Below are 24,107 nucleotides of genomic sequence, written 5' to 3'. Positions count from 1 at the left end.
TGGAGATGTTTGATATGAGTCTGGAAGGAGAGTTTGCAGTCTAGCCAGACACCTATGTCACAGGGGAGAGGAGGGGGATGAATGGGCCAATTGTAAACTGGGGATTATTAGGTGACCGTGATGGTTTGAGGGCCAGATTGGGAATTTAACCAGGACACCGGGGTTAACACCCCTACTCTTACGATAAGTGCCATGGGATCTTTAATGACCTCAGAAAGTCAGGACACCCGTTTAAAGGTCCCATCCAAAAGACGGCACCCTACACAGGGCAGTGTCCCCAATCACTGCCCTGGGGCATTGGGATCCTACTGGCCCTCCAACACCACTTCCAGCAGCATCTGGTCTCCCATCCAGGAACTGACCAGGACCAACCCTGCTTAGCTTCAGAAGCAAGCCAGCAGTGGTATGCAGGGTGGTATGCAGCTGGAATTCTGCCGTTTACAGTATATACAAATATAGGACAAAACATACATCATGATAAGAGGGACAACACTACATAAAGAGACACTTAAGACAACACAGCGTGGTAGCAACACAACATGACATCAACGTGGTAGCAACACATCAAGGTAGCAGCACAAAACAGGGTACACACATTATTGGGAACAGACAACAGCACAAAGGGCAAGAAATTAGAGACAACAATACATCACGCAAAGCAGCCACAACTGTCAGTAAGAGTGTCCATGATTGAGTCTTTGAATGAAGAGATTGAGAAAAAACAGTTTAGTTAGATTTTTTTTTTGCTGAAAAAGAGCTGATGTGAAAATATCTAATGTGATTGGTCAAAAGACCAATTTTGTGGAAGAAATAATTGGGCTGCCTGTGTAATAATAGCCTAATAACAAGCCAAACAATAAGGCTAGCTATTAAAAAATAAAAGATTGGTCAGAAGTCAGTGATATAGGGAAACTGGTTGACAATGACATTGGTAGAAGTTTATGCATTTTTACAGTTTTTCACAGATGGATCCAAGGACCCAGATTGTGGGCGCACAGGAGCAGGCTTTTACATTCCTGAATTTTATGTGCAGATATGTAGAAGACTAACAGATTAACTGTCTGTACTCTGTTGAAATATTGGCGGTTAATATAGTGGTTGCCCTCCAGTAGGTGGAGGACGTTCAACCTGTCAGAATTGTATTATGCTCAGATTCTCTTTCTGTATTGTGTAGTTTATCCTCTGGAAAATCTAATAGGAGTGATCTACTATTGCAAGCATTAACACTATTAAGGAGAATCGAGAGACTGGGTGTGGAAGGGAGTGAAATAATTGTAGACCAGATAGGCAAAGGGGCTTTAAAACTAGATATAATTGATATTCATGCTCCACTGGGTGGAGCTGAGGCCAAATGTAAGATCAGGGCAATTTTGATAGATGTGTGGCAGAAGAGATGGGACTGAGACCAAGGGCTGGTATTTATATGCCCTCCAGAGAAATGTTGGTGGACCGAGATTCAAAGGTCAGAATAGGAAGGAAGAGGTGTTGTTTGCTCGGTTGCACCTAGGACATTGAACTCGTCATTACATCTGGTTGGCAAGCATGTAAATGGTATGTGTCTGAATTGCAGGGTCGATGAAACGGTGGAGCATGTGTTATATTGGTGTAAGTATGTTGCAGAGAGGGAAATATAGAAGTGTAGGGTTATTGATGTTGGAAGGGGATGGGGTAGGGTTTTTTTAGAAGATAGTAGGGCTCTTTTTTCTTATCTCCCTCAAAGCCCTCCCGAAGGATTAGCATACGTTTGTATAATGCATACATCTATATTTTAGGTAACTAATGAGTGGATACAATATATATAGGGGTGACAGGAAGCCTAGTGGGGTCGCCAGGTAGCCTAGTGGTTAGAGCGTTGGGCCAATAACTGAAAGGTTGCTAGAACGAATCCCTGAGCTGACAAAGTAAAAATCTGTCGTTCTGCCCCTGAACAAGGCAGTTAACCCACTGTTCCTAGGCCGTCATTGTAAATAAGAATCTTAACTGACAAGACTGCTTCAAAACCTCAAAAAAGGACAGACAGTGTCTTCTCAGTTTCACCATGCTCACCACCGGGTCTGCGTTGCACCAAACGGCGGGCGTCACAGATACAGGGAATCTTCAATTTCAGTTACTCCACCTCAACACTTAACGCAACCCCAATAATCACTCCTTTCAAAGGCACCACGCTCCGGAGAGCAAAGCTAGTCACAGGTCTTGTTCTGAGGTGCGTGACGCGATGTGCCTGCTCCCTCTGGGCAGTCCACTTCGAGTTACCTTCACTCATTTAACAGTACTCAAATTATTTTCTACCCAGCCTGATACTACATATGGGTCAGCCAAAAGGCATGGATCCACTTTCTCCAAGAACTTCACTTCCACTGAGCCAGAATCATCCTTTGCATGACCATAGGGGGCGAGGTTTGGACTCGGAGGTCTTCACCGCACCTGCCACTGCAGGTAATTCATTCTCATCAGGTTACATTTCTGAGCCATCAGAGACAGCAGAGTACAGTTCGTACTTGGTGCCATTCTTCCTCAACACGCATCTTCCCTCTGCACTCGGCTCTTCACCTTCTTCCTCACTGCTCATAACCACGTCTATCCGTTCACCAAGTTCATGCACCTTCATCAGCTGTATTGTCTGGTAGAACTGATGGCCTTTCTCCAATACCCAGCTTCTGTTCCTTAGCACACTTTACTAGTCTGACTATCTCTACCCTCTCCATGCTCGCAAAATGTGGGCTACTCTGCATCTGAGAGCAGCGTCCTCCTCAGCTCAATCTTCAGATTCCTGGATCTTGGTGCATTTCCAATGGTGTCTCCGGGGCTGTCGGTCCGCCTGACAGTCGAAATGTTCACTATCTCACCCCTCTCTCATACTCCCAAAAATACTTTCGCTTGAAAAATTAGAACAAAGCGATAATATTACTGTTGTATGTCTCTCTTGACCCACAGTAGCAACAACATAGAAACACTTACTAAATCAAGTAATCTGTCATTAATTTATACATTTTTCCAGAGGTCATAGTCGCACAAACTTTCATCAAGCTAAGATGTTTGGTGCAGTATTTCTCAAGTATAAAAAATCTACATGAAAACTAGTCTTCTCTTGTTGAATGACAACAAACACTTCGGGCCGGTTTCACAGATAGGGTTTAGATTAAGTCAGGAGTAGGCCTTAATGTGTACTAGTTAAACTAGGGCATTTAAGTAGTTTTCATGAACGTGGCTTAAGTTTGGCTTAGTTAGTCTGAGACTATGGAGTCCTGGAGTAAGGTAAGTAAGCCTAAATGAGAACACCGGGTTAATTCTGTGTAACCGATGTGAAATGGCTAGCTAGTTAGCGGGGTGCGAGCTAATAGCGTATCAATCGGTGACGTCACTCACTCTGAGACCATGAAGTAGTTGTTCACCTTGCTCTGCAAGGGCCGTGGCTTTTGTGGAGTGGTGGGTAACGATGCTTCGAGGGTGGCTGTTGTCGATGTGTGTAGAGGGTTCCTGGTTCAAGCCCAGGTAAGGGCGAGGAGAGGGACGGAAGCTATACACCTGATTAGGTTATGTATGAGCACATGCTGTTCATGCTGTTATGTATGAGCACATGCAAACGTTTGTTTGCAGACCACCATGATATCATAGAAGTTTCCATTAGCCATGTACGCCAAATATTCTCATGAATACATTGGTTACGGTTTACATGACACCGAACTGTGTCATGTATCAGATCGCCTATAGCCTGAGAAAGCCAGCCTATAGAGTTCTATAATTGACATATTATAATAATTCTCACGTCCCAATGTATGCAGTCCGTGCCATGGTGAAACTTGTACTCCTGTAGGCTAGATCTGAAATAATTGAATGGTGAAACTTGTACTCCTGTAGGCTAGATCTGAAATAATTGAATGGTGAAACTTGTACTCCTGTAGGCTAGATCTGAAATAATTGAATGGTGAAATTTGTACTCCTGTAGGCTAGATCTGAAATAATTGAATGGTGAAACTTGTACTCCTGTAGGCTAGATCTGAAATAATTGAATGGTGAAACTTGCTAGCTAACCAGAAAAGCAAAGCGATGCACTTCAGGCATTCTAAATCTTCTAAGTCTTTGTCCTGCAAATACATTTTTTTTTACAGTTGAAAAACATTGCAAGCAGCAAGCCTAGCCATTTAGAATGAAATGTGGAGTGAGCATTATGGTTACATAAATCATAGTCCAAAGACACTGATGCAATAGTCTAGTATCCCATTGTAGCTACATGGCACTGAGACCACCATCTGCAGGGTACAAACAGCCTGAACCAGCACCTCCCCACAATTCCCAACCAATGCATCTACCGGTACGCATCCTCTATTCATTTTAATGTGTTGACAGTTGGAGAAATTGCTTGATCTGCTCTGAAATTTTGAAAAGTATGAAAGCCAACAGTCCAATATTCTAGAACACTGCTGTGCATATACATACAGTGCATTCAGATCGTATTCCGACCCCTCGACTTTCTCCACATTTTGTTACATTACAGCCTTATTCTAAAATGTACTCATTTTTTCCCCTCATCAATCTACACACAATACGCCATAATGACAAAGCAAAAACAGGTTGATATTTTTGCTAATTTATTAAAAATAAAACTGAAATAACACATTTACATAATTATTTAGACCCTTTAATCAGTACTTTGTTGAAGCATCTTTGGCAGTGATTACAGCCGAGTCTTCTTGGGTATGACGCTTGGCACACCTGTATTTGGTGAGTTTCTCCCATTCTCTCAAACTCTATCAGGTTCAGGTTCATAGCTGCACAGCTATTTTCAGGTCTCTCCAGAGATGCCACTCCTTCATTGTCATGGCTGAGTGCTTGGGGTCATTGTCCTGTTGGAAGGTGAACCTTCGCCCCAGACTGAGATCCTGAGGGCTCTGGAGCAGGTTTTCATCAAGGATCTCTCTGTACTTTGCTCTGTTCATCTTTCCCTCAATCCTGACTAGTCTCCCAGTCCCTGCCGCTGAAAAACATCCACACAGTCAGGGTTGGGGTGTAACGGATGACATGTATTACGTTACATGTAAGGGATTGCAAATAATGGTAACTGTAATCTGTTATATTACCAGCAAAAATATTGTAATCAGATTAGACACTTTTGAAAAACTAGATTACTTCAAGGATTACTTTGAAATTCAGAAAGGATGTTAGATTTTTTTTGACACTTCTCTGTTCTCAATGACATTCAAATCATAATTGAAAACAGGCGAAAGTTCAAGTTCGTTCCACCTGATCGAGTCTGACCACAAGTCAGAGAGCACTATGATGACACACCAAATGTGTTTGATGGATTGCGGGAAAACTATGTCTTCCAATGATGCGACTGCTGTAGGCAACCTAAGATGATCCAACTTGAATAAACACTCGGAGGTAAGGAAGACAGGTGTCGTCTACGGCGATACAGATATAACTTATTGATATCTACATAGCGCATTGATGTGAATCAGCATTATGCTGCCACCATAATGCTTCACCATAGGGATGGTGCCAGGTTTCCTCCAGACGTGACACTTGGCATTCAGGCCAGAGTTCAATCTTAGTTTCATCAGACCAGAAGATCTTGTTTATAAATTGTGAGAGTCCTTTAGGTGTCTTTTGGCAAACTCCAGTGGACTGTCATGTGCCTTTTCTCATGGTCTGGCCACTCTACCATATAGGCCTGATTGGTGTTGTGCTGCAGTGATGGTTGTCCTTCTGGAAGGTTCTCCCATCTCCACAGAGGAACTCTGGAGCTCTGTCCGAGTGATCATTGGGCTCTTGACCAAGGCCCTTCTCCCCCGATTTCTCAGTTTAGCCGGGCAGCCAGCTCTAGGAAGAGTCTTGGTGGTTCTAAACTTCTTCCATTTAAAAATTATGGAGGTCACTATGTTCTTGGGGACCTGCAATGCTACAGACATTTTTTAGTACCCTTCCCCAGATCTGTGCCTCGACACAATCGTGTCTCAGAGCTCTACGGACAATTCCTTCGACCTCATGGCTTGGTTTTTGTTCTGACATGCGCTGTCAACTGTGGGACCTTATATAAACATGCATGTGCCCTTCCAAATAACATCCAATCAATTGAATTGACCACAGGTGGACTCCAATCAAGTTGTGTAAACATCTTCAAGGATAATCAATGGAAACCGGATGCACCTGAGCTCAATTTCGAGTCCCATAGCAAAGGGTCTGAATACCTACAGTGCCTTGCGAAAGTATTCGGCCCCCTTGAACTTTGCGACCTTTTGCCACATTTCAGGCTTCAAACATAAAGATATAAAACTGTATTTTTTTGTGAAGAATCAACAACAAGTGGGACACAATCATGAAGTGGAATGACATTTATTGGATATTTCAAACTTTTTTAACAAATCAAAAACTGAAAAATTGGGCGTGCAAAATTATTCAGCCCCTTTACTTTCAGTGCAGCAAACTCTCTCCAGAAGTTCAGTGAGGATCTCTGAATGATCCAATGTTGACCTAAATGACTAATGATGATAAATACAATCCACCTGTGTGTAATCAAGTCTCCGTATAAATGCACCTGCACTGTGATAGTCTCAGAGGTCCGTTAAAAGCGCAGAGAGCATCATGAAGAACAAGGAACACACCAGGCAGGTCCGAGATACTGTTGTGAAGAAGTTTAAAGCCGGATTTGGAAACAAAAAGATTTCCCAAGCTTTAAACATCCCAAGGAGCACTGTGCAAGCGATAATATTGAAATGGAAGGAGTATCAGACCACTGCAAATCTACCAAGACCTGGCCGTCCCTCTAAACTTTCAGCTCATACAAGGAGAAGACTGATCAGAGATGCAGCCAAGGGGCCCATGATCACTCTGGATGAACTGCAGAGATCTACAGCTGAGGTGGGACACTCTGTCCATAGGACAACAATCAGTCGTATATTGCACAAATCTGGCCTTTATGGAAGAGTGGCAAGAAGAAAGCCATTTCTTAAAGATATCCATAAAAGTGTTGTTTAAAGTTTGCCACAAGCCACCTTGGAGACACACCAAACATGTGGAAGAAGGTGCTCTGGTCAGATGAAACCAAAATTGAACTTTTTGGCAACAATGCAAAACGTTATGTTTGGTGTAAAAGCAACACAGCTCATCACCCTGAACACACCATCCCCACTGTCAAACATGGTGGTGGCAGCATCATGGTTTGGGCCTGCTTTTCTTCAGCAGGGACAGGGAAGATGGTTCAAATTGATGGGAAGATGGATGGAGCCAAATACAGGACCATTCTGGAAGAAAACCTGATGGAGTCTGCAAAAGACCTGAGACTGGGATGGAGATTTGTCTTCCAACAAGACAATGATCCAAAACATAAAGCAAAATCTACAATGGAATGGTTCAAAAATAAACATATCCATGTGTTAGAATGGCCAAGTCAAAGTCCAGACCTGAATCCAATCGAGAATCTGTGAAAAGAACTGAAAACTGCTGTTCACAAATGCTCTCCATCCAACCTCACTGAGCTCGAGCTGTTTTGCAACGAGGAATTGGAAAAAAATTCAGTCTCTCGATGTGCAAAACTGATAGAGACATAGCCCAAGCGACTTACAGCTGTAATCGCAGCAAAAGGTGGCGCTACAAAGTATTAACTTAAGGGGGCTGAATAATTTTGCACGCCCAATTTTTCAGTTTTTGATATGTTAAAAAAGTTTGAAATATCCAATAAATGTCGTTCCACTTCATGATTGTGTCCCACTTGTTGTTGATTCTTCACAAAAAAATACAGTTTTATATCTTTATGTTTGAAGCCTGAAATGTGGCAAAAGGTCGCAAAGTTCAAGGGGGCCGAATACTTTCGCAAGGCACTGTAAGGTATTTCTGTTTTTTTTTTACAGTTCCAAACACTTCTAAAAACCTGTTTTCACTTTTATTATTGGGTATTGTGTGTAGATTGAGGATTTTTATTTATTTAATCCATTTTAGAATAAGGATGTAACTTAATTAACAAAATGTGGAAAAGGTCAAGGTGTCTGAATCCTTTCTGAATGCACTAAGTATATTTTAAACCAAGTACTTTTAGACTTTAACTCAAGTAGAAATTTGAAATTTTAACTCAAGTAGAATTATAAAAACAGAGTACTTTTTCCACCACTAATAGGGTGAGACGCCCTCTGTGTGATAATACCCGTAATTCCGGGTTTTCATCAGTTTGAAGTCATTCCATCAAAACAATGAGGTAAATATATATAATTTTTTTGTTGTTGTTGTAGATATAATCACACTTGACCAAATAAATCGTCCTCAACTAATCAAATGTTCCTTACATAAAAATGACATTTTATTTAAAAAATGTTTTGTTAACTGCAGCCATTTTCCATCATAGTTTGTTACCATAAGCATGACCATCATCCACCTAAAAATAAAATGTTAAAAATATCCTAACTTTTTTTCAGCAATTGATCTTAGGTGGGTAGTTTTACCCCATGTTACCCTACACACGTCGTACTGATTTTTGGGGGGGTTTAATAAACCTGGTCAATGGCAAAAAGCTGTGGTCACTCCCAGATGTCGCTGTAGGGATTTGTGTTGAGTAGTTGTGACGGAACACCCGCCGCGCTCCCTTTTACAACGCATGCTCAGTTTTTTTCCTATCACAAGTTTGACCCTGTCTATTTCTTCTGCGCACTGCACTGTCTATATAGTGCCCATGCTTTTCCCACGCAGTCTCTTTTCCCCAGCAACAAAACAACCGTGAGTGTAACTCACCGTTCTTTAACAACTTTTAAAATATAAAAAAAAAAAAAAAATCATAAAATAAAAATAAAATAAGTAGCTGTCGTAATCTAAAAAATATTTTAAATCGCAAAACATTATTTGGGGGGTTAATAATTTGGGGGCCTCGGGCTTAAACCGACGTTTAGGACAAATCGAATTTTCAGGAGAATACGCCGAAATTCCATTCTGTTTTAGCTGTCTCTTTTCTTTTCTCGTCAGCGAGTCGTGGAATACTTTTAGGTCAAGTCACATTTTGGAAGAGCGTCTTAGGCTCATTACGCACAGATTTTGCCCCGGCGAACAATTCTTAACAATTCTCGTGGCTAACGCGAGGGAATAATTCATACTTTTTTTTGCACTTCAAGAAATAAACACAGCGAATGAGGGGAGTTGTCCAATGGCTTCTCTATATGTTGGCGACCTGCACCCTGATATCACTGAAGCTATGCTGTATGAGAAATTCAGCCCAGCTGGACCAGTGCTGTCTATTCGAGTATGTCGTGATATGATCACCCGACGCTCTCTGGGTTATGCCTATGTGAATTTCTCGCAACCCACGGACGGTAAGAAAAAAAGCATGCCTCAAAATCGGTGTTTGTTTGCATTATGGTGAAGAGTTGATTTGATCTTTGATTTGAGCATGTTGTCCGTGTTATTCTGTGCATCTGTCTAAGAGGATACAATGTAAAGCACATCTAGCTTTTAATGTGTATCAATTATGATTTCCCGTTAGAAAGTACACAATATATACCAAGGTTTAGACAACCCATCAAATTAGTGGATTCGGCTATTTGAGCCATACCCGTTGCTGAAAGGTGTATAAAATCGAACACACTGCCATGCAATGTCCATAGACAAATATTGGCAGTAGAGACTGGCCTTACTGAAGAGCTCAGTGACTTTCAACATGGCACCGTCATAGGATGCCACCTTTTCAACAAGTTAGTGAATTTCTGCCCTGCTAGAGCTGCCCCAGTGAACTTAAGTGCTGTTATTGTGAAGTGGATAGTCTAGGAACATCAACGTCTCATACGCGAAGTGGTAGGCCACACAAGCTCACAACAGGTCCCCGGTTGTAATACTCACTACAGAGTTCCAACCTGCCTCTGGAAGCAACGTCGGCACAATAATTGTTTGTCGGGAGCTTCATGAAATGGGTTTCCTTTGTCGAGCAACAGCACACAAGCCTAAGATCCCCATGTGCAATTCCAAGTCCCGTTCAAGGAGAACGCTACCTGCCCTAATGCGTAGTGCCAACTGTAAAGTTTGGTGGAGGAGGAATAATGGCCTGGGGCTGTTTTCATGGTTCAGGCTAGGCCCCTTAGTTCCAGTGAGGGGAAATCTTAAAGCTTCCAACTTTGTGGCAAGTTTGGGGAAGGCCCTTTCCTGTTTAAGCATGACAATGCTCCCGTGCACAAAATGAGGTCCATACAGAAATGGTTTGCTGAGATCGGCGTGGAAGAACTTAACTGGCCTACGCAGAGCCCTGACCTCAACCCCATCGAACAGCTTTGGGGTGAATTGGAACGCACACTGCGAGCCAGGCCTAATCCCCTAACATCAGTACCCAAACTCACTAATGCTCTTGTGGCTGAATGGAAGCAAGTCCCCGCAGCAATGTTCCAACATCTTGTGGATAGCCTTCCCAGAAGAGTGGAGGCTGTTATAGCAGCAAAGCGGGGACCAACTCTGTATTGATACCCATGATTTTGGAATAAGATTTTCAATGAGCAGGTGTCCACAGACTTCTGATCATATCTACATAATTCACACCTATTTTACCTATATAGAGCTCTGTTGTTACCTCCAGACTCCACTACCTAGTGCAAACATACCAATACAAAGGCAATCTAAGAGGTGTAGGCTAAGCCCCAACTCTGCAATTAACAAAATTAATGGGAGAGGATAAATGTTTCCCTCACTTTGGACTCAAGTAAACTTGCTCAGAACCATGCATGGCACAGTCAGTCTACTAAAGCATACTGTACAGACTCTCAAAACGACTTTTTGCCTTGCATGGACCAACTCCGTTGAGTGGAGAAGTACACATTTGGAATAGTATCTCTTGACCCATATAGCAATGATGGCCCACTTCTATCTGACAGTGTTGGAGGATTGACCAGAATCTGCTCCAAGACTCCTGCTTTGTACATGTTGTAGCCAGGCTGTTCTGCATTTACCTTTGAATAAGTGGCGCTACAGTTTTGCTCCAGAGTACTGCTCCACACTGCCTAACCCAGGGTTTCACAAACTCTGTCCTCAGGATCCCACGTTTTGGCTTTTGCCCTGGCACTACACAGCTGATTCAAATCAACTTATCATCAAGTTTTGATAATTTGAATCAGCTTTGTAGTGTTGGGGCAAAAACCAAAATGTGCACCCCTTGGGGTCTCGAGGACTGAGTTTGGGAAACGCTGGAACCCAAAGTGACCCATTTCAGCTCCTATTTAAAGGGCCACCAGGAAACTGTTCTGCAGTGAAATTAATTCCCATCGCCTCCCCTGCTGCCTTACACACACACAGAGAGGAAGAAAAGGCACATCTGAACATTAACTTGTGCATTTCTCTGCTTTCTTTGGATTGTGTTATGTCATCTGAAAATAATAAGTCTGAATAGATAGCAGGAATGTATTTGTAGAAGCAGAAACTTTTCTCTGGGATGTAACACCTATTTATGGTTGGATTTCTTGAGTAATTGTTGAAGGGTCATGTAATTCACATCTCCATGTTGTTCTCTACATGTGGATCTGTAATGTTTTACTCATGTTTTAGGGGCTTACAATTTCTTTCCCAAATCCACTCCCAATTTACGCCATACAAGGGTGCACACTTGAGGAATTTCCAGCATTTGCAGTCAGTCCAAGCCCCAATCCTGTGGCTGAAAGTCTGAAATACAACAGAATTTCATGCTTTGATATACCACTTGATTCAACAATCACTCTTCTCATTATCCAATGTAGAGTTATCATCTACAGTAGAATGCTGTATTTGTTGGTGAGTGTGACCTGGCAAGATTGAGCTATAATTTGTGTTCTATGAAGGTGTCTGTGTCTGCCGACTGTTTATGCAGTTTGGGATGTTTTCATTTTGCACCTGCCATCACTTGTCTGAGCCAGTGTAGAGAGAACCCCATGGCAATATTACCTGGAGGTTGTATTTTGATCACAAACACAATATAACGTCATGTCTAGGTTGTGAATATACAGGTTTAGACAACATCACAAACCTGTTACCAGCACCATTGCTAACTAGCATAGCTAGTCCCATTGTTGCAAAGAGTTATGGGATATTAGAATCCCGTTATTTTAAAGGCATGGTCAATTTGACGTCTGAAGTGGCCGTACAGCGTTTACTGTGATGCATACGTCAGGGCTTTCATACTTCTTGCGCTGAGCAGAGCTATTGTAAAGTAAGTTGTCAAGGAAGTGAGTTTGTTTATACAAGACCACCCGCCCCCACCTGAGATCAACAATACGGAGCTCTCCGTATTGTTTGAACATTTGAGAGGGGCGATGCGGTACGGCGCATGATTTGACCTCTGCATGCCTCCCGGGGCTTCGTTATGCCGTCACACTCTCCAGACGAAGTCTCCGACTACATTGTTGGGTCAAGCATGAGTTGGCTTTTAACCTTTGTCATCTTCAACCTAGCATCATGTCAGGAAGTAAACTTCTAGTACAACTACTACCACATACACTGAACAAAAATATAAACGCCACATGTTCCCATGTTCCATGAGCTGAAATAAAAGATCCCAAAAATGTTCCATACACACAAAAAGCTTATTTCTTTAAGATTTTGTGCACAAGTTTGTTTATGTCTGTTAGGGAGAATTTCTCATTTGCTAAAATAATCCATCCACAGTTAAAGGCCACTCTACAATTTTCTGATTTGTCACACAACACATTGCCACAGACGTCTCGATGTAAAGGGAGCGTGCAATTGGCAAGATCACTGCAGGAATGTCCATCAGAGCTGTTGCCAGAGAATTTAATGTTAATTGCTCTACCATAAGCTGTCTTCAATGTCATTTTGGAAAATTCGGCAGTACGTCCAACCCGGCCTCACCACGCCAGCTCAGGACCTCCACATCTGGCTTCTTCACCTGCGGGATCATCTGAGACCAGTCACTCGGGCATCTGATGAAACTGTGGGTTTGCACAACTGAAGAATTTCAGCAGAAACTGTCAGGAACTGTCTCAGGGAAGCTCATCTACATGTTCGTCATCCTTAGCAGGGTCTTGACCTGACTGCTGTTTGGCGTTGTAACCGACTTCAGTGGGCAAATGCTCACCTTCGGTGGCCACTGGCACGCTGAGGAAGTGTGTTCTTCATGGCTTAATCCTGGTTTCAACTGTACTGGGCAGATGGCAGACAGCATGTGTGGGCGAGTGGTTTGCTGATGTCAACATTGTGAACAGAGAAACCCACCTCCACCATGGGGCAATGGCATGGGCAGGCATAAGATATGGACAACGAACACAATTGCATTTTATCGATGGCAATTTGAATGAACAGAGATACCATGACGAGATGCTGAGGCCTATTGTCGTGCCATTCATTCACCTCATGTTTCAGCATGATAATGCATGGCCCCTTGTCACAAGGATCTGTACACAATTCCTGGGAGCTTAATGTCCCAGTTCTTCCATGGCCTGCATGTTTGGGATGCTCTGAATTGACGAGTAAGACAATCTTCCAGTTCTCACCAATATCCAGGAACTTCACACAGCCATTGAAGAGGAGAGTGGGACAACATTCCACAGGCCACAATCAACAGCCTGATCAACTCTATGCAAAGGAGATGTGTGGGAGGCAAATGGTGCCAACAGATCCCTGTATTCCCAGTCAAGTGAAATCCATAGATTTAGGGCCTAGTGAATTGATTTCAATTAATTCAGTTCAGGTATTTCCTTTTTATATGAACTGTAACTCAGTAACATCTTTGAAATGGTTGTGTTTTCCTATTTTTGTTCAGTGCATTTGAGAAGAGTAGTCTTCCTTCATGTGTCTGAAGTCACTTTGGCTGACCATCTCCACTTTCAGCATGTCACCGCTGCATTTAAGTCTCAAGACCTGGTGTTGATCATCTCAACATTCTTGTTGAATGTGTCTCCCATCAATGGCAGGCAGATAATGGTCAACTCACATTCCACACCAGCACATACTCTCAGGACCCCTCTCTAAATATCTCTAACGCAGCCTAAATATTCCCTGCCTATAATATCTAAAACCCTATAAAGTCTCAATTTAAGGGTAATGTTTGACAGAATATATTAGGGTTGCTACCTGCCTCACCTAGAATAAAATATCCAGTTTTCAGTTATGACAAAATACATTTCTAGTATATCGCATTGACCTGTGAAGTTCACTTCAATGTTTTTTTGTGTGTTACATTCAGTTCACCTCTTGTTTGATGTGTTTATCTATTTCTGCTATTCATCGATTCAGCAATCCCAGCTCCACATGATGCTCATTTTTTTTCCATCAAGGTTGGCCATGGGAACCTTCCAGAACTTGACATACAATGAGAAACCATCACACACCATCTCTGAGCTGTTTTGTGTGAAGTACAATTGCACAGCTAACTGCTGATGCCAACAGACGCAAGGGAGCTCTGTTTTGTTTAGCGGACATGTTTAGCTCTAAAGCCCGGGTGTGTGTTGCTGTGGAGTGACTGGAACAAAGGGGAGGTCTCTGGTTTGTTTAGCGGAGATGTTTAGCTCTAAAGCCCGGGTGTGTGTTGCTGTGGAGTGACTGGAACAAAGGGGAGGTCTCTGGTTTGTTTAGCGGAGATGTTTAGCTCTAAAGCCCGGGTGTGTGTTGCTGTGGAGTGACTGGAACAAAGGGGAGGTCTCTGGTTTGTTTAGCGGACATGTTTAGCTCTAAAGCCCGGGTGTGTGTTGCTGTGGAGTGACTGGAACAAAGGGGAGGTCTCTGGTTTGTTTAGCGGACATGTTTAGCTCTAAAGCCCGGGTGTGTGTTGCTGTGGAGTGACTGGAACAAAGGGGAGGTCTCTGGTTGGCACGTGTGCCCAGATGGACATGAGGGGACATGAGAGAGGCAGCAGGAAAATGCGAACTGGCACAACATAAATAACGATCGGCAGATCTAGAAATGTAAATCGAAGTGACATCACACTGGCAGCAAATGTAGTTTGGACAAATAAAATGAATAGTGGCTGGTATTAATTAGAACCTCTAAAAGAGAACCTGTTAAAGAATGTCACATTTTCAAGAGCCATTTGCCCCATTTGAATTATAACCGTACATGTACAGTATGTATCCCATTGTTTATATTCATTATGAGAGTGTGCATAAATGATGACTTAGGACCAGAAGTGCCTTGCAGGCCACATGTGTCTGTGAGCGCCCGTGTGCCCTCCCCTAACAGCTGGTCAGTGTGGTGGCAGGCGGGGTTCAGACTCAATAGTCACATGGTCTAGTTAGTAGTTAGGACACTCCAATAGTAGCGTGGGTTCTTTAAAACAATGTGCCTTAAACTGATGCCAGTAGTTTTTTTTCTGACCACATGACCAGGAATAACTTCTAGTCTTGTCCACAAGGGCACAATTTGAAGGAGTGAATGATTGGGAGGCGTACATTTGGTGTCCATGATTCGAAGTGGGCACTAAATAGCATAAACAACATGGTGTAGTGGACCCAGTGGTTGAGATGTTTTTAATGTTGTAAGTTAACACCCTGACTCTACCCTCTGACCTCTCCCCTTGCCCTCTAGCCGAGAGAGCCCTGGACACCATGAACTTTGATGTGGTGAAAGGGAAGCCAATCAGAATCATGTGGTCACAGCGAGATCCCTCACTCAGGAAGTCTGGGGTGGGCAACGTGTTCATCAAGAACCTGGACAAGACCATTGATAACAAGGCCCTCTATGACACCTTCTCTGCCTTTGGGAACATCCTGTCTTGCAAAGTAAGATGGAAGTGTTTCCGGCCAGACATCTGTATGACCATGTATACACATTATTACTATGTAATATTTTTTAAACGGCATACATTTTTTTTCTCAAACAGGTTGTATGTGATGAGAATGGATCCAAGGGATACGCGTTTGTGCACTTTGAAACGCAGGACGCAGCTGACCGCGCCATCGAGAAGATGAACGGCATGCTTCTGAACGATCGCAAGGTGTGAGTGTCTGATGAACTAGGAGAGGGTGGGGAATGTTGGTTTTAAGTTTTGGCTGACTTTTCTTGGCAAATTGAATTATGAGAAATTTCAGGCCCGGAGTGACCATAATTGTACACTTGTGAACTCGATCAAAAACAAGGGCTGAGGGGCTTACGTTGCCAACTTCCCTTGCTTGGTTAATCATTTGAACCAATGACAAAGATGGCTGCGGGGATTCCCCCAAGGGCATAAGGCGAGAGTAAGTGGAGGAGGGTATGTCTTTAATGAGTTTGAAACGCAGCCCCTGTTCCTGGAGATCTACCCTCTTGTAGGTTTTCACTCCAATCCCAGTTGTAACTAACCTGATTCAAGCTTATCAATCATCTAGTAATTAGAATGTGCACTAGATTAGGGTTGGAGTGAAAACTTACAGGACGGTAGCTCTCCAGGAATAGGAATTGATCTTAACTCCTGGTTAAGATCAATCAAGGGCAGTTAGGATGTTGATAAGGATTGTAGTAGCTCATCTGTTTACCTATACTGTGACAAGGCAAAAAACAATTCAACTTGTTAAGGGGGAAGTAAAACATTTCTGGTGATGATGAAGGTGAATGAGAGAACTCAATAGGGGTTCTTTGGCCATCCCCATAGGTATAGGAGAACCCTTTTTTCGGTTCCAGGTAGAACCCTTTCGGGTTCCATGTAGAACCCTCTGGAAAGGGTTCTACCTGGAACCAAAAAGGCCTGTAGATAGATATAACACCCCACACTCAGTCCCCATAAACCATGGCTTTCTGTGTGGTTTGTTGAACTACACAACTAACAGTGAATGTTTTTTTTGCAGTGCTTACTGGAGTGCTTACTTTACCACCTCGCTTACTTTTTTGAAACTTACAAAACATGTCCACACTCTGGTCACCTCACACCCCGTGTCAGCTGAATGTCCGTCTGTACGTTTGTCCACCCTGCCTGCCTGGCGTGTGTATGTGTCTAACCACGCTTGTGTGTTTTAGTGATGGAGCGAGTGCAGGAATGCAATACTGGAGCACGGATTGGGAGAGGTCTGCATAGCAAGGTAAAGTCTCAGGTGAGGAAGATGATCCAACAAGCTCGTTTGATCCTCAGCTTTCCTCCTTATGAACCTCTGTCCCTCCATCCTTCAGGTCTTGGACCAGGAAATGTCATTGTTTGTGTGCTGTGTTCTGGGTGTATAGCATGAATGCTCTGTTTTCCTGATTGTGGTGCCATAAACCGTGCAAGAAGGTTGATCAATGTTGTTCCTGAGAGGTCCTTGACTGACTCAATGTGGTCTTGTGTTGTACGAAGTGCTTCCTTCGATTTAGTAGTCATGTCTGGGCATCCTCAATGTCAGTGCTGGGAACACCAGCTTGAAGCCAGAAAACATGTATCTCAGATGAAAAACATGAGAGATGGATCACAGTCCCTTTCTCCCTCCTGCTCAGGACTGTTTTACAAGAGTTGTCGCTGCTCTCGCTGTGTTTAGGTTCGTTGGACGATTCAAGTCTCGGAAGGAGAGGGAGGCAGAACTGGGGGCCAAAGTAAAGGAGTTCACCAACGTCTACATCAAGAACTTTGGAGACGACATGAATGATGACAAGCTAAAGGAAATGTTTGACCAATACGGTAAGCTGCGACACAGATTCATACTGAGTTTTCTCATTAGTGGAGCCACTTAGTTTTTCACATTAGTCTTGAAATCCACCCAAGGAACCTAGACATGAACTTGCCTTTCTCCAAACTAATATACCGGAGTCATAATTATTCCCTTTTCCTCCCTGCAGGTAAAACTCTCAGTGTGAGGGTTATGGCTGACCCCAGTGGCAAATCCAGAGGTTTTGGCTTTGTGAGTTACGAGAAACACGAGGACGCTAACAAGGTAGGTATATTATACCCACATGACAACAGTTGTCAATACAAGTCGGTGGGATTTCATGGTTGTTGGAAAAATACTGAAACAATCACTCATCACATTGTTAACTTATGGGTTTACTACATATACACTGGTTGTAAGAATGAATCTCGACTCAGGCATGTGAGGAGATGAACGGTCTAGAGTTCAACGGGAAGACCGTCTTCGTGGGGCGTGCTCAGAAGAAGATGGAACGGCAGACAGAGCTACGGAGAAAGTTTGAGATGTTGAAACAGGAGAGGATCAGCCGTTACCAGGTCAGTCACCTCCTCTGGCACCACTATGTCTAATAGAACACTGATAAGAAACAAATGCCATCATTCAACCTGACATATTGTCTCATAGTACCCGCCCATTAGACAACAAGCCAGGCTGAGTATGTGTGTGGGTCATGACTGTATTTCTGGTTTCAGGGCGTTAACCTTTACATTAAAAACTTGGACGACACCATTGACGACGAGAAACTGCGAAAGGAGTTTACACCATTCGGGTCCATCACCAGTGCCAAGGTGAGAGTTTAGCAGAGGTCAATGTGGTACAACAACAATGACCCCTTTTTAGTTTTGTATTTGGAGTATGTTATCCAGAAAAACACAACTGACTTCTCTCAATGCAGGTGATGCTGGAGGAGGGGCGGTCCAAGGGCTTTGGGTTTGTCTGCTTCTCCTCTCCTGAGGAGGCCACCAAGGCTGTGACTGAGATGAATGGGCGCGTCGTGGGCTCCAAGCCAATCTACGTGGCCTTGGCTCAGCGCAAAGAAGAGCGCAAAGCCCACCTCACTAACCAGTATGTGCAACGCATCGCTGGCATGAGGGCCATGCCAGCTAACGCCATCATCAACCAGTTCCAGCCCGCCAGCGGATACTTCATGCCTGCAGTGCCACAGGTTAGTGTTGAAAGGAGAGCGGGTTCAAATGGGTTTGAAGGTTGTGTGCTTTACTGGAAATGCCCTTCACAACAGCCCTGTCAGGGTTCTGCCAGTTGATATGATAAACTGCTGTGCAAATGCCAGTGAGAATCAGTATTTTTTTTTTTAATGTAGAGTAAGATTGAGAACTTAAATGTTGTGCAACGTGTGTTTGTGTGTGTGCACATCAGGCCCAGAACAGGACCATCTACTATGCACCCAATCAGCTGGCCCAGATGAGGCACAACCCCCGCTGGCAGCAGCAGGGTGGCAGAGGCCAAGGTGAGGGTTAGAGATGACATACACAATGACAATCTATCATGAGCTGTATATCCAGGCAATGTTTATTTAAGTACTACATGTCCTGGTGACATACTGTATTATGGGGACTTTAACTTCTGTCTAATAATAACCCTGCCTCCACCTTCCTTCCTAGGTGGGTTCCAGGGAATGCCCAACTCCCTGCGCCAGCCTGGTCCACGTGCCAACCCGAGAAACCTGACTCCCAATGCTAGCGCTCAGGGCCCCCGAAGCATGGGGCCTTCTGGAGCTCAGAGAATTGGTAAGTCTGGATTGCCTCAGTACTTCTGATTACAATTGACATTGTCGAAATAATACCTCATCAAACTTCATATGCTTGGCTCATACATACTTTGTTTAATCCCTACCATTAGGAATTGCTGGCCAGGCCATGGGTCCTCATCCCTCCATGGGAGTCCCTGCCCCTCGTGCCATGACGTCCTACAAGTACACCACAAACGTACGCAACACTAACCCCCAGGTGGTGCACCCCATCGCCTCACAGCAGGTAAAACTCACTAACCTGGCGATAGGTAGCTTAGCGGTTAGAGCGTAAGGCCAGTAACCGAAAGGATGCTGGTTCAAATACCCGAGCCGACAAGGTGAAAAGTCTCCTTGAGCGAGGCACTTAACCCTAATTTTCTCCAGAGGTGCCGTATTACCATGGCTGACCCTGTAAAACAACACATTTAACATATACAGTAGAAGTCGGAAGTTTACATGCACTTAGGTTGGAGTCATTAAAACTAGTTTTTCAGCCACTTCACAAATGTCTTCACAAACAATAGTTTTGGCAAGTCGGTTAGGACATCTACTACGTGCATGACAAGTAATTTTTCCAACAATTGTTTAGACAGATTATTTCACTTATTATTCACTGTATCACAATTCCAGTGGGTCAGAAATGTACATGCACTAAGTTGACTGTGCCTTTAAACATCTTGGAAAATTCCAGGAAATGATGTCATGGCTTTAGACGCTTCTGATAGGCTAATTTATATAATTTGAGACAATTGAAGGTGTACTTGTGGCTGTATTTCAAGGCCTACCTTCAAACTCAGTGCTTCTTTGCTTGATATCACGGGAAACTCAAAATAAATCAGCCAAGACCTCAGAAAAAAAATCCTTGGGAGCAATTTCCAAACACCTGAAGGTACCACACTCATCTGTACAAACAATGGTACTAAAGTATAAACACCATAGGACCACGCAGCTGTCATAGCGCTCAGGAAGGAGACTCGTTCTGTCTCCTAGAGATTAACGTACCTTGATCCGAAAAGTGCAAATCAATCCCAGAACAACAGCAAAGGACCTTGTGAAGATGCTGGAGGAAACGGGTACAAAGTATCTATATCCACAGTAAAACGAGTCCTATATCGAAACCTGAAAGGCCGATCGGCAAGGAAGAAGCCACTGCTCCAAAACCGCCATAAAACAGCCAGACTACTGTTTGCAACTGCACATGGGGATGAATATCGTACTTTTTGGAGAAATGTTCTCTGGTCTGATGAAACAAAAATAGAACTGTTTGGCCATAATGACCATTGTTATGTTTGGAGGAAAAAGGGGGAGGCTTGCAAGCCAAAGAACACCATCCCAACCGTGAAGCATGGGGGTGGCAGCATCATGTTGTGGGGGTGCTCCACAAAATAGATGGCAGAACTGAAAAAGCGTGTACAAGCAAGGAGGCCTACAAACCCGTCTCCGTTACACCAGCTCTATCAGTTGGAATGGGCCAAAATTCACCCAATTTATTGTGGGAGGCTATCAGAAATGTTTGACCCAAGATAAACAAAGGCAATGCTACCAAATACTAATTGAGTGTATGTAAACTTCTGACTCACTGGCAATGTGATGAAAGCTGAAGTCATTCTCTACTATTATTCTGACATTTCACATTCTTAAAATAAAGTGGTGATCCTAACTGACCCAAGATGGAATTTTTACTAGGATTAAATGTCTGGAATTGTGAAAAACTGTGTTTAAATGTATTTGGCTACGGTGTATGTAAACTTCTGACATCAACTGTATACATACATGCATACGTAATACAAGTCAACATTTTGGACACCTACTCATTCAAGGGTTTTTTCTATATTTTTACTACTTTCTACATTGTAGAATAATAGTGAAGACAAACTAATAACACAAGTAATCATGTAGTAACAAGTGTTCAACAAATCTGAATCTATTTTATGTTTGTTTATGTTTAATTCATCAAAGGCGGCTACTTTGAAGAATCTCTAAACAAAAACAACATACATTTTACAACACTTTCTTGGGTACGACATGATTCCATATGTGTTATTTCATAGTTTTGATGTCTTCACTATTATTCTACATTGTAAAAAATAAAGAAAAATCCTTGAATGAGTAGGTGTGTCCAAACATTTGACTGGTACTGTATATTCATCCCTGCCCTGTTTTTAAACTCTTTGTGGCCTGTCTTTCTATTCTCAGTCTCAACTAGCTGTAGATGTGCAGGGTCAGGAGCCTCTCACAGCCTCTGTGCTGGCTGCTGCACCGCCTCAGGAGCAGAAGCAGATGCTTGGTGAGTGAGTGCTGGAACAGATTGGCGGTGTGTCATATTGTTCCTTGGAAGTTCTAGAGTCTAGACCCTTTGGAGGGATTTTGAACATCAATGCAACAAGGTGCAATTATACAGTATCATTTTACCTGTGAGAACCATTCTTAACCTTCCATCTCTCTCTCTCTCTCTCTCTCTCTCTCTCTCTCTCTCTCTCAGGGGAGCGCCTGTTTCCCCTGATCCAGCCCATGCACCCCAGCTTGGCAGGGAAGATCACTGGAATGCTGCTTGAGATCGACAACTCTGAGCTGCTGCACATGCTGGAGTCCAACGAATCCTTGCGCTCCAAGGTACCAGCAACAGGTTAAGATCATAAGAAGGGATCTAGGAGTCATAGTTTTGTCCAAATCTCTGACGGTCTCCTACTTCACTGTGTGTTTGTGCAGGTGGAGGAGGCTGTTGCCGTGCTCCAGGCCCACCAGGCAAAGAAGGATGCCACACAGAAAGTGGGAGTCATCACTACAGCTGCTGCTGCCACTACCTCCTGATGTGTAAAGACCGCTTACTAAATGTTTAAAAATAATAATATTTCTCATCCTATGCTTGTTCTGCTTTTTTTTTACACAGGCAACTGGGAAAAGACGGGTAGAGATTACTACATTGGTCGCAAATGCCTGGGTCTTCTACAAAATCCTATGCAAAAAAATGTAAAAAAAACAAGGTTATAAAGAATACATTTTAACGTACTTGAGCATTAATAAACAAAATATTACACTACTTAATTTTTCTAGTTGTGTAACAATTTTAAACTTTACCAAAAGTAATGGACTTATTCTAAGTCCCTTTATTTTGTGGCCAGGACAGAACCTTTTTCTATAAGGAAAATGAGCTTTGCTCTTAGTTCTTTGTTTGAAAGTTTTGTTTAATGATTTGAAAAATTGGATTCCTCTATCCCATCATGTTATGGGACGTTTGGTATGTTATTCTCAATAAAGGGATTAATATATCAAGTTTACCACATTGTCTGTTTTTTCTTTTCCACTATAGTTTGCATACTACCTTAGCCCCATAGTGTCTACACATTGCATTGCTCAAGTGAAGCGTTTGAAAAAATATTCAATTTTGGTCAAATTATTAATTCATTTCACAAAACCAAAGGATCATGGTACATTAAACTAGCTACCTTCGCAGACTAGGGAGCATAAAGTAAATATAATTTGGGAATTGAGGACTGAGACCACTATTATACCAACTACCCAACTGTGACAAAAAAATGACAATTTTGATGAGTTGACGAAGCCATATGATTCCAGCTTGGTGGAGTGTCACTGGGGTGTAATCATGCTAAACAGTACATTTTGCAATGAATACTAGAATTTCTATTGGACAGGTTCAGCAGACAGGGAGGGACCTACAGTACCTGAATCTGTCCAATAGAAAAGCTTGTTTTAGTTGCAAAACAGAACGTTTCACAACTATTTAGAATAATGATTACACCCCTGGTTATGCCTAAACCAGCATTTTTAAATGGCAAGACTGGGTGGCTCCAGAGCTCAAAAGTGGATCACCAGTGTGGCAGGCTTTGGTATCCCACCTTGGTTTCTCCCTCAGCCAATGTTAGACCTAGGGTTGCTTGAAAGGGTAAGAGCTGGTGAGGAAAGGGTAGATTCAGTAAACATTTAAGAACTCAGTACTATGCTTTCTTGAATATATTCACTGATGAATCTAAGGACCCTAAAACGGGGAACACAGGTGCAGCTTTTAGTGTTCCTGATGGCTGTGACAAAAAGAGCAACGGGTAATTTATCTGTATACACAAAGGTGTTCCTGGCCATACTCATGGCTACAGAGTGGGTGGGGGAGGTGAGGCCAGACAGGGGTAGTCATTGTCTCATGTTCAGCACTGATTAGCTTAAATTAATTTGTATCAATGTAATGTAAATGTAATGTATCACAGAGCAGACAATGTATTTTGAGATTTTTCAGTGCCGGGTTTAGGTTGAGACAGATGGGGGTATTCGTGAGGTTCCTCTGGGTACCCACTCATATAGAGGAGAATGAGGAGGTGAATGTTCTCGCCAAGCAGGCTCTCAAACATCCTAATGTTGACATGGAAATGTCAATCAGTAAATTCAGAAGCCAAGGGGTTAATAAGAACTGTGATTAAAAACAAATGTCAAGAGTTGTGGAACAGGGAGGGAAAGGGAAGACCCCTGTATACAATTCAGGAAAAAGTGGGGACAGGGATGTCCTCGGGTCAAGCGATAAGGGAAGAAAGTGTAATCACAAGGCTGAGACTGACACACAAAGCTCAACAGCACATTGAAATGGTTAGGAAATCATCCAACTGGGAAGTGTGATCACTGTCAAGAGGAGATGGAAACTGTGGAACATGTCATATTTCAGTGCCAGCACTATTCAATGGGAGGGAAAGGGAGAGATTGTCATTCGATTTAATAAGGAGTAATGGTATTCCAGAGCTAAGTTTAAGTGAATTGTGTAGTTCGTTTTTAATGAGACTAGAATTAATGGGTAGGGTTATTAGACCTTCCCTGTCTCTGGTTAACAGTCCAGTCGGTGGCGGTGA

At 43.0% G+C, this 24,107-nt stretch overlaps 1 protein-coding gene across 2 annotated transcripts; it reads left to right on the top strand.

Annotated features, from left to right (window-relative positions):
* Positions 1–8,647: 8,647 nt before the first annotated feature.
* Positions 8,648–22,535, top strand: LOC118362377 (polyadenylate-binding protein 4-like). 2 transcript variants are annotated; one of them, XM_052486146.1, is made up of 14 exons: positions 8,648–9,290; positions 15,466–15,659; positions 15,761–15,876; positions 17,361–17,500; positions 17,659–17,753; positions 17,906–18,043; positions 18,200–18,295; positions 18,403–18,672; positions 18,885–18,975; positions 19,130–19,255; positions 19,368–19,453; positions 21,454–21,544; positions 21,740–21,870; positions 21,967–22,535. In XM_052486146.1, the coding sequence occupies exons 1-14, from the start codon at positions 9,125–9,127 to the stop codon at positions 22,066–22,068; spliced, it is 1,842 nt and encodes a 613-aa protein (XP_052342106.1). In that variant the 5' UTR covers positions 8,648–9,124; the 3' UTR covers positions 22,069–22,535. The 2 variants fall into 2 exon arrangements, with proteins under 2 accessions (XP_052342106.1, XP_035598549.1); XM_035742656.2 differs by having other exon boundaries at positions 8,649–9,290; positions 19,368–19,501.
* Positions 22,536–24,107: the final 1,572 nt, after the last annotated feature.

This window comes from Oncorhynchus keta, chromosome 29 (assembly GCF_023373465.1).
Source record: "Oncorhynchus keta strain PuntledgeMale-10-30-2019 chromosome 29, Oket_V2, whole genome shotgun sequence".
Taxonomy (NCBI): Eukaryota; Metazoa; Chordata; class Actinopteri; order Salmoniformes; family Salmonidae; genus Oncorhynchus; species Oncorhynchus keta.
The sequence above is the reverse complement of the archived record's forward strand: the minus strand, read 5'-3'. Positions and strand labels throughout refer to the sequence as shown.

Coding starts and splice junctions, on each gene's coding strand:
- LOC118362377 (XM_035742656.2), top strand. CDS start 9,125: ATGGCTTCTCTATATGTTGGCGACCTGCACCCTGATATCACTGAAGCT. Junction 9,291..15,465: donor TTTCTCGCAACCCACGGACG/GTAAGAAAAAAA, acceptor CTTGCCCTCTAG/CCGAGAGAGCCCTGGACACC. Junction 18,044..18,199: donor AGAGGATCAGCCGTTACCAG/GTCAGTCACCTC, acceptor TTCTGGTTTCAG/GGCGTTAACCTTTACATTAA.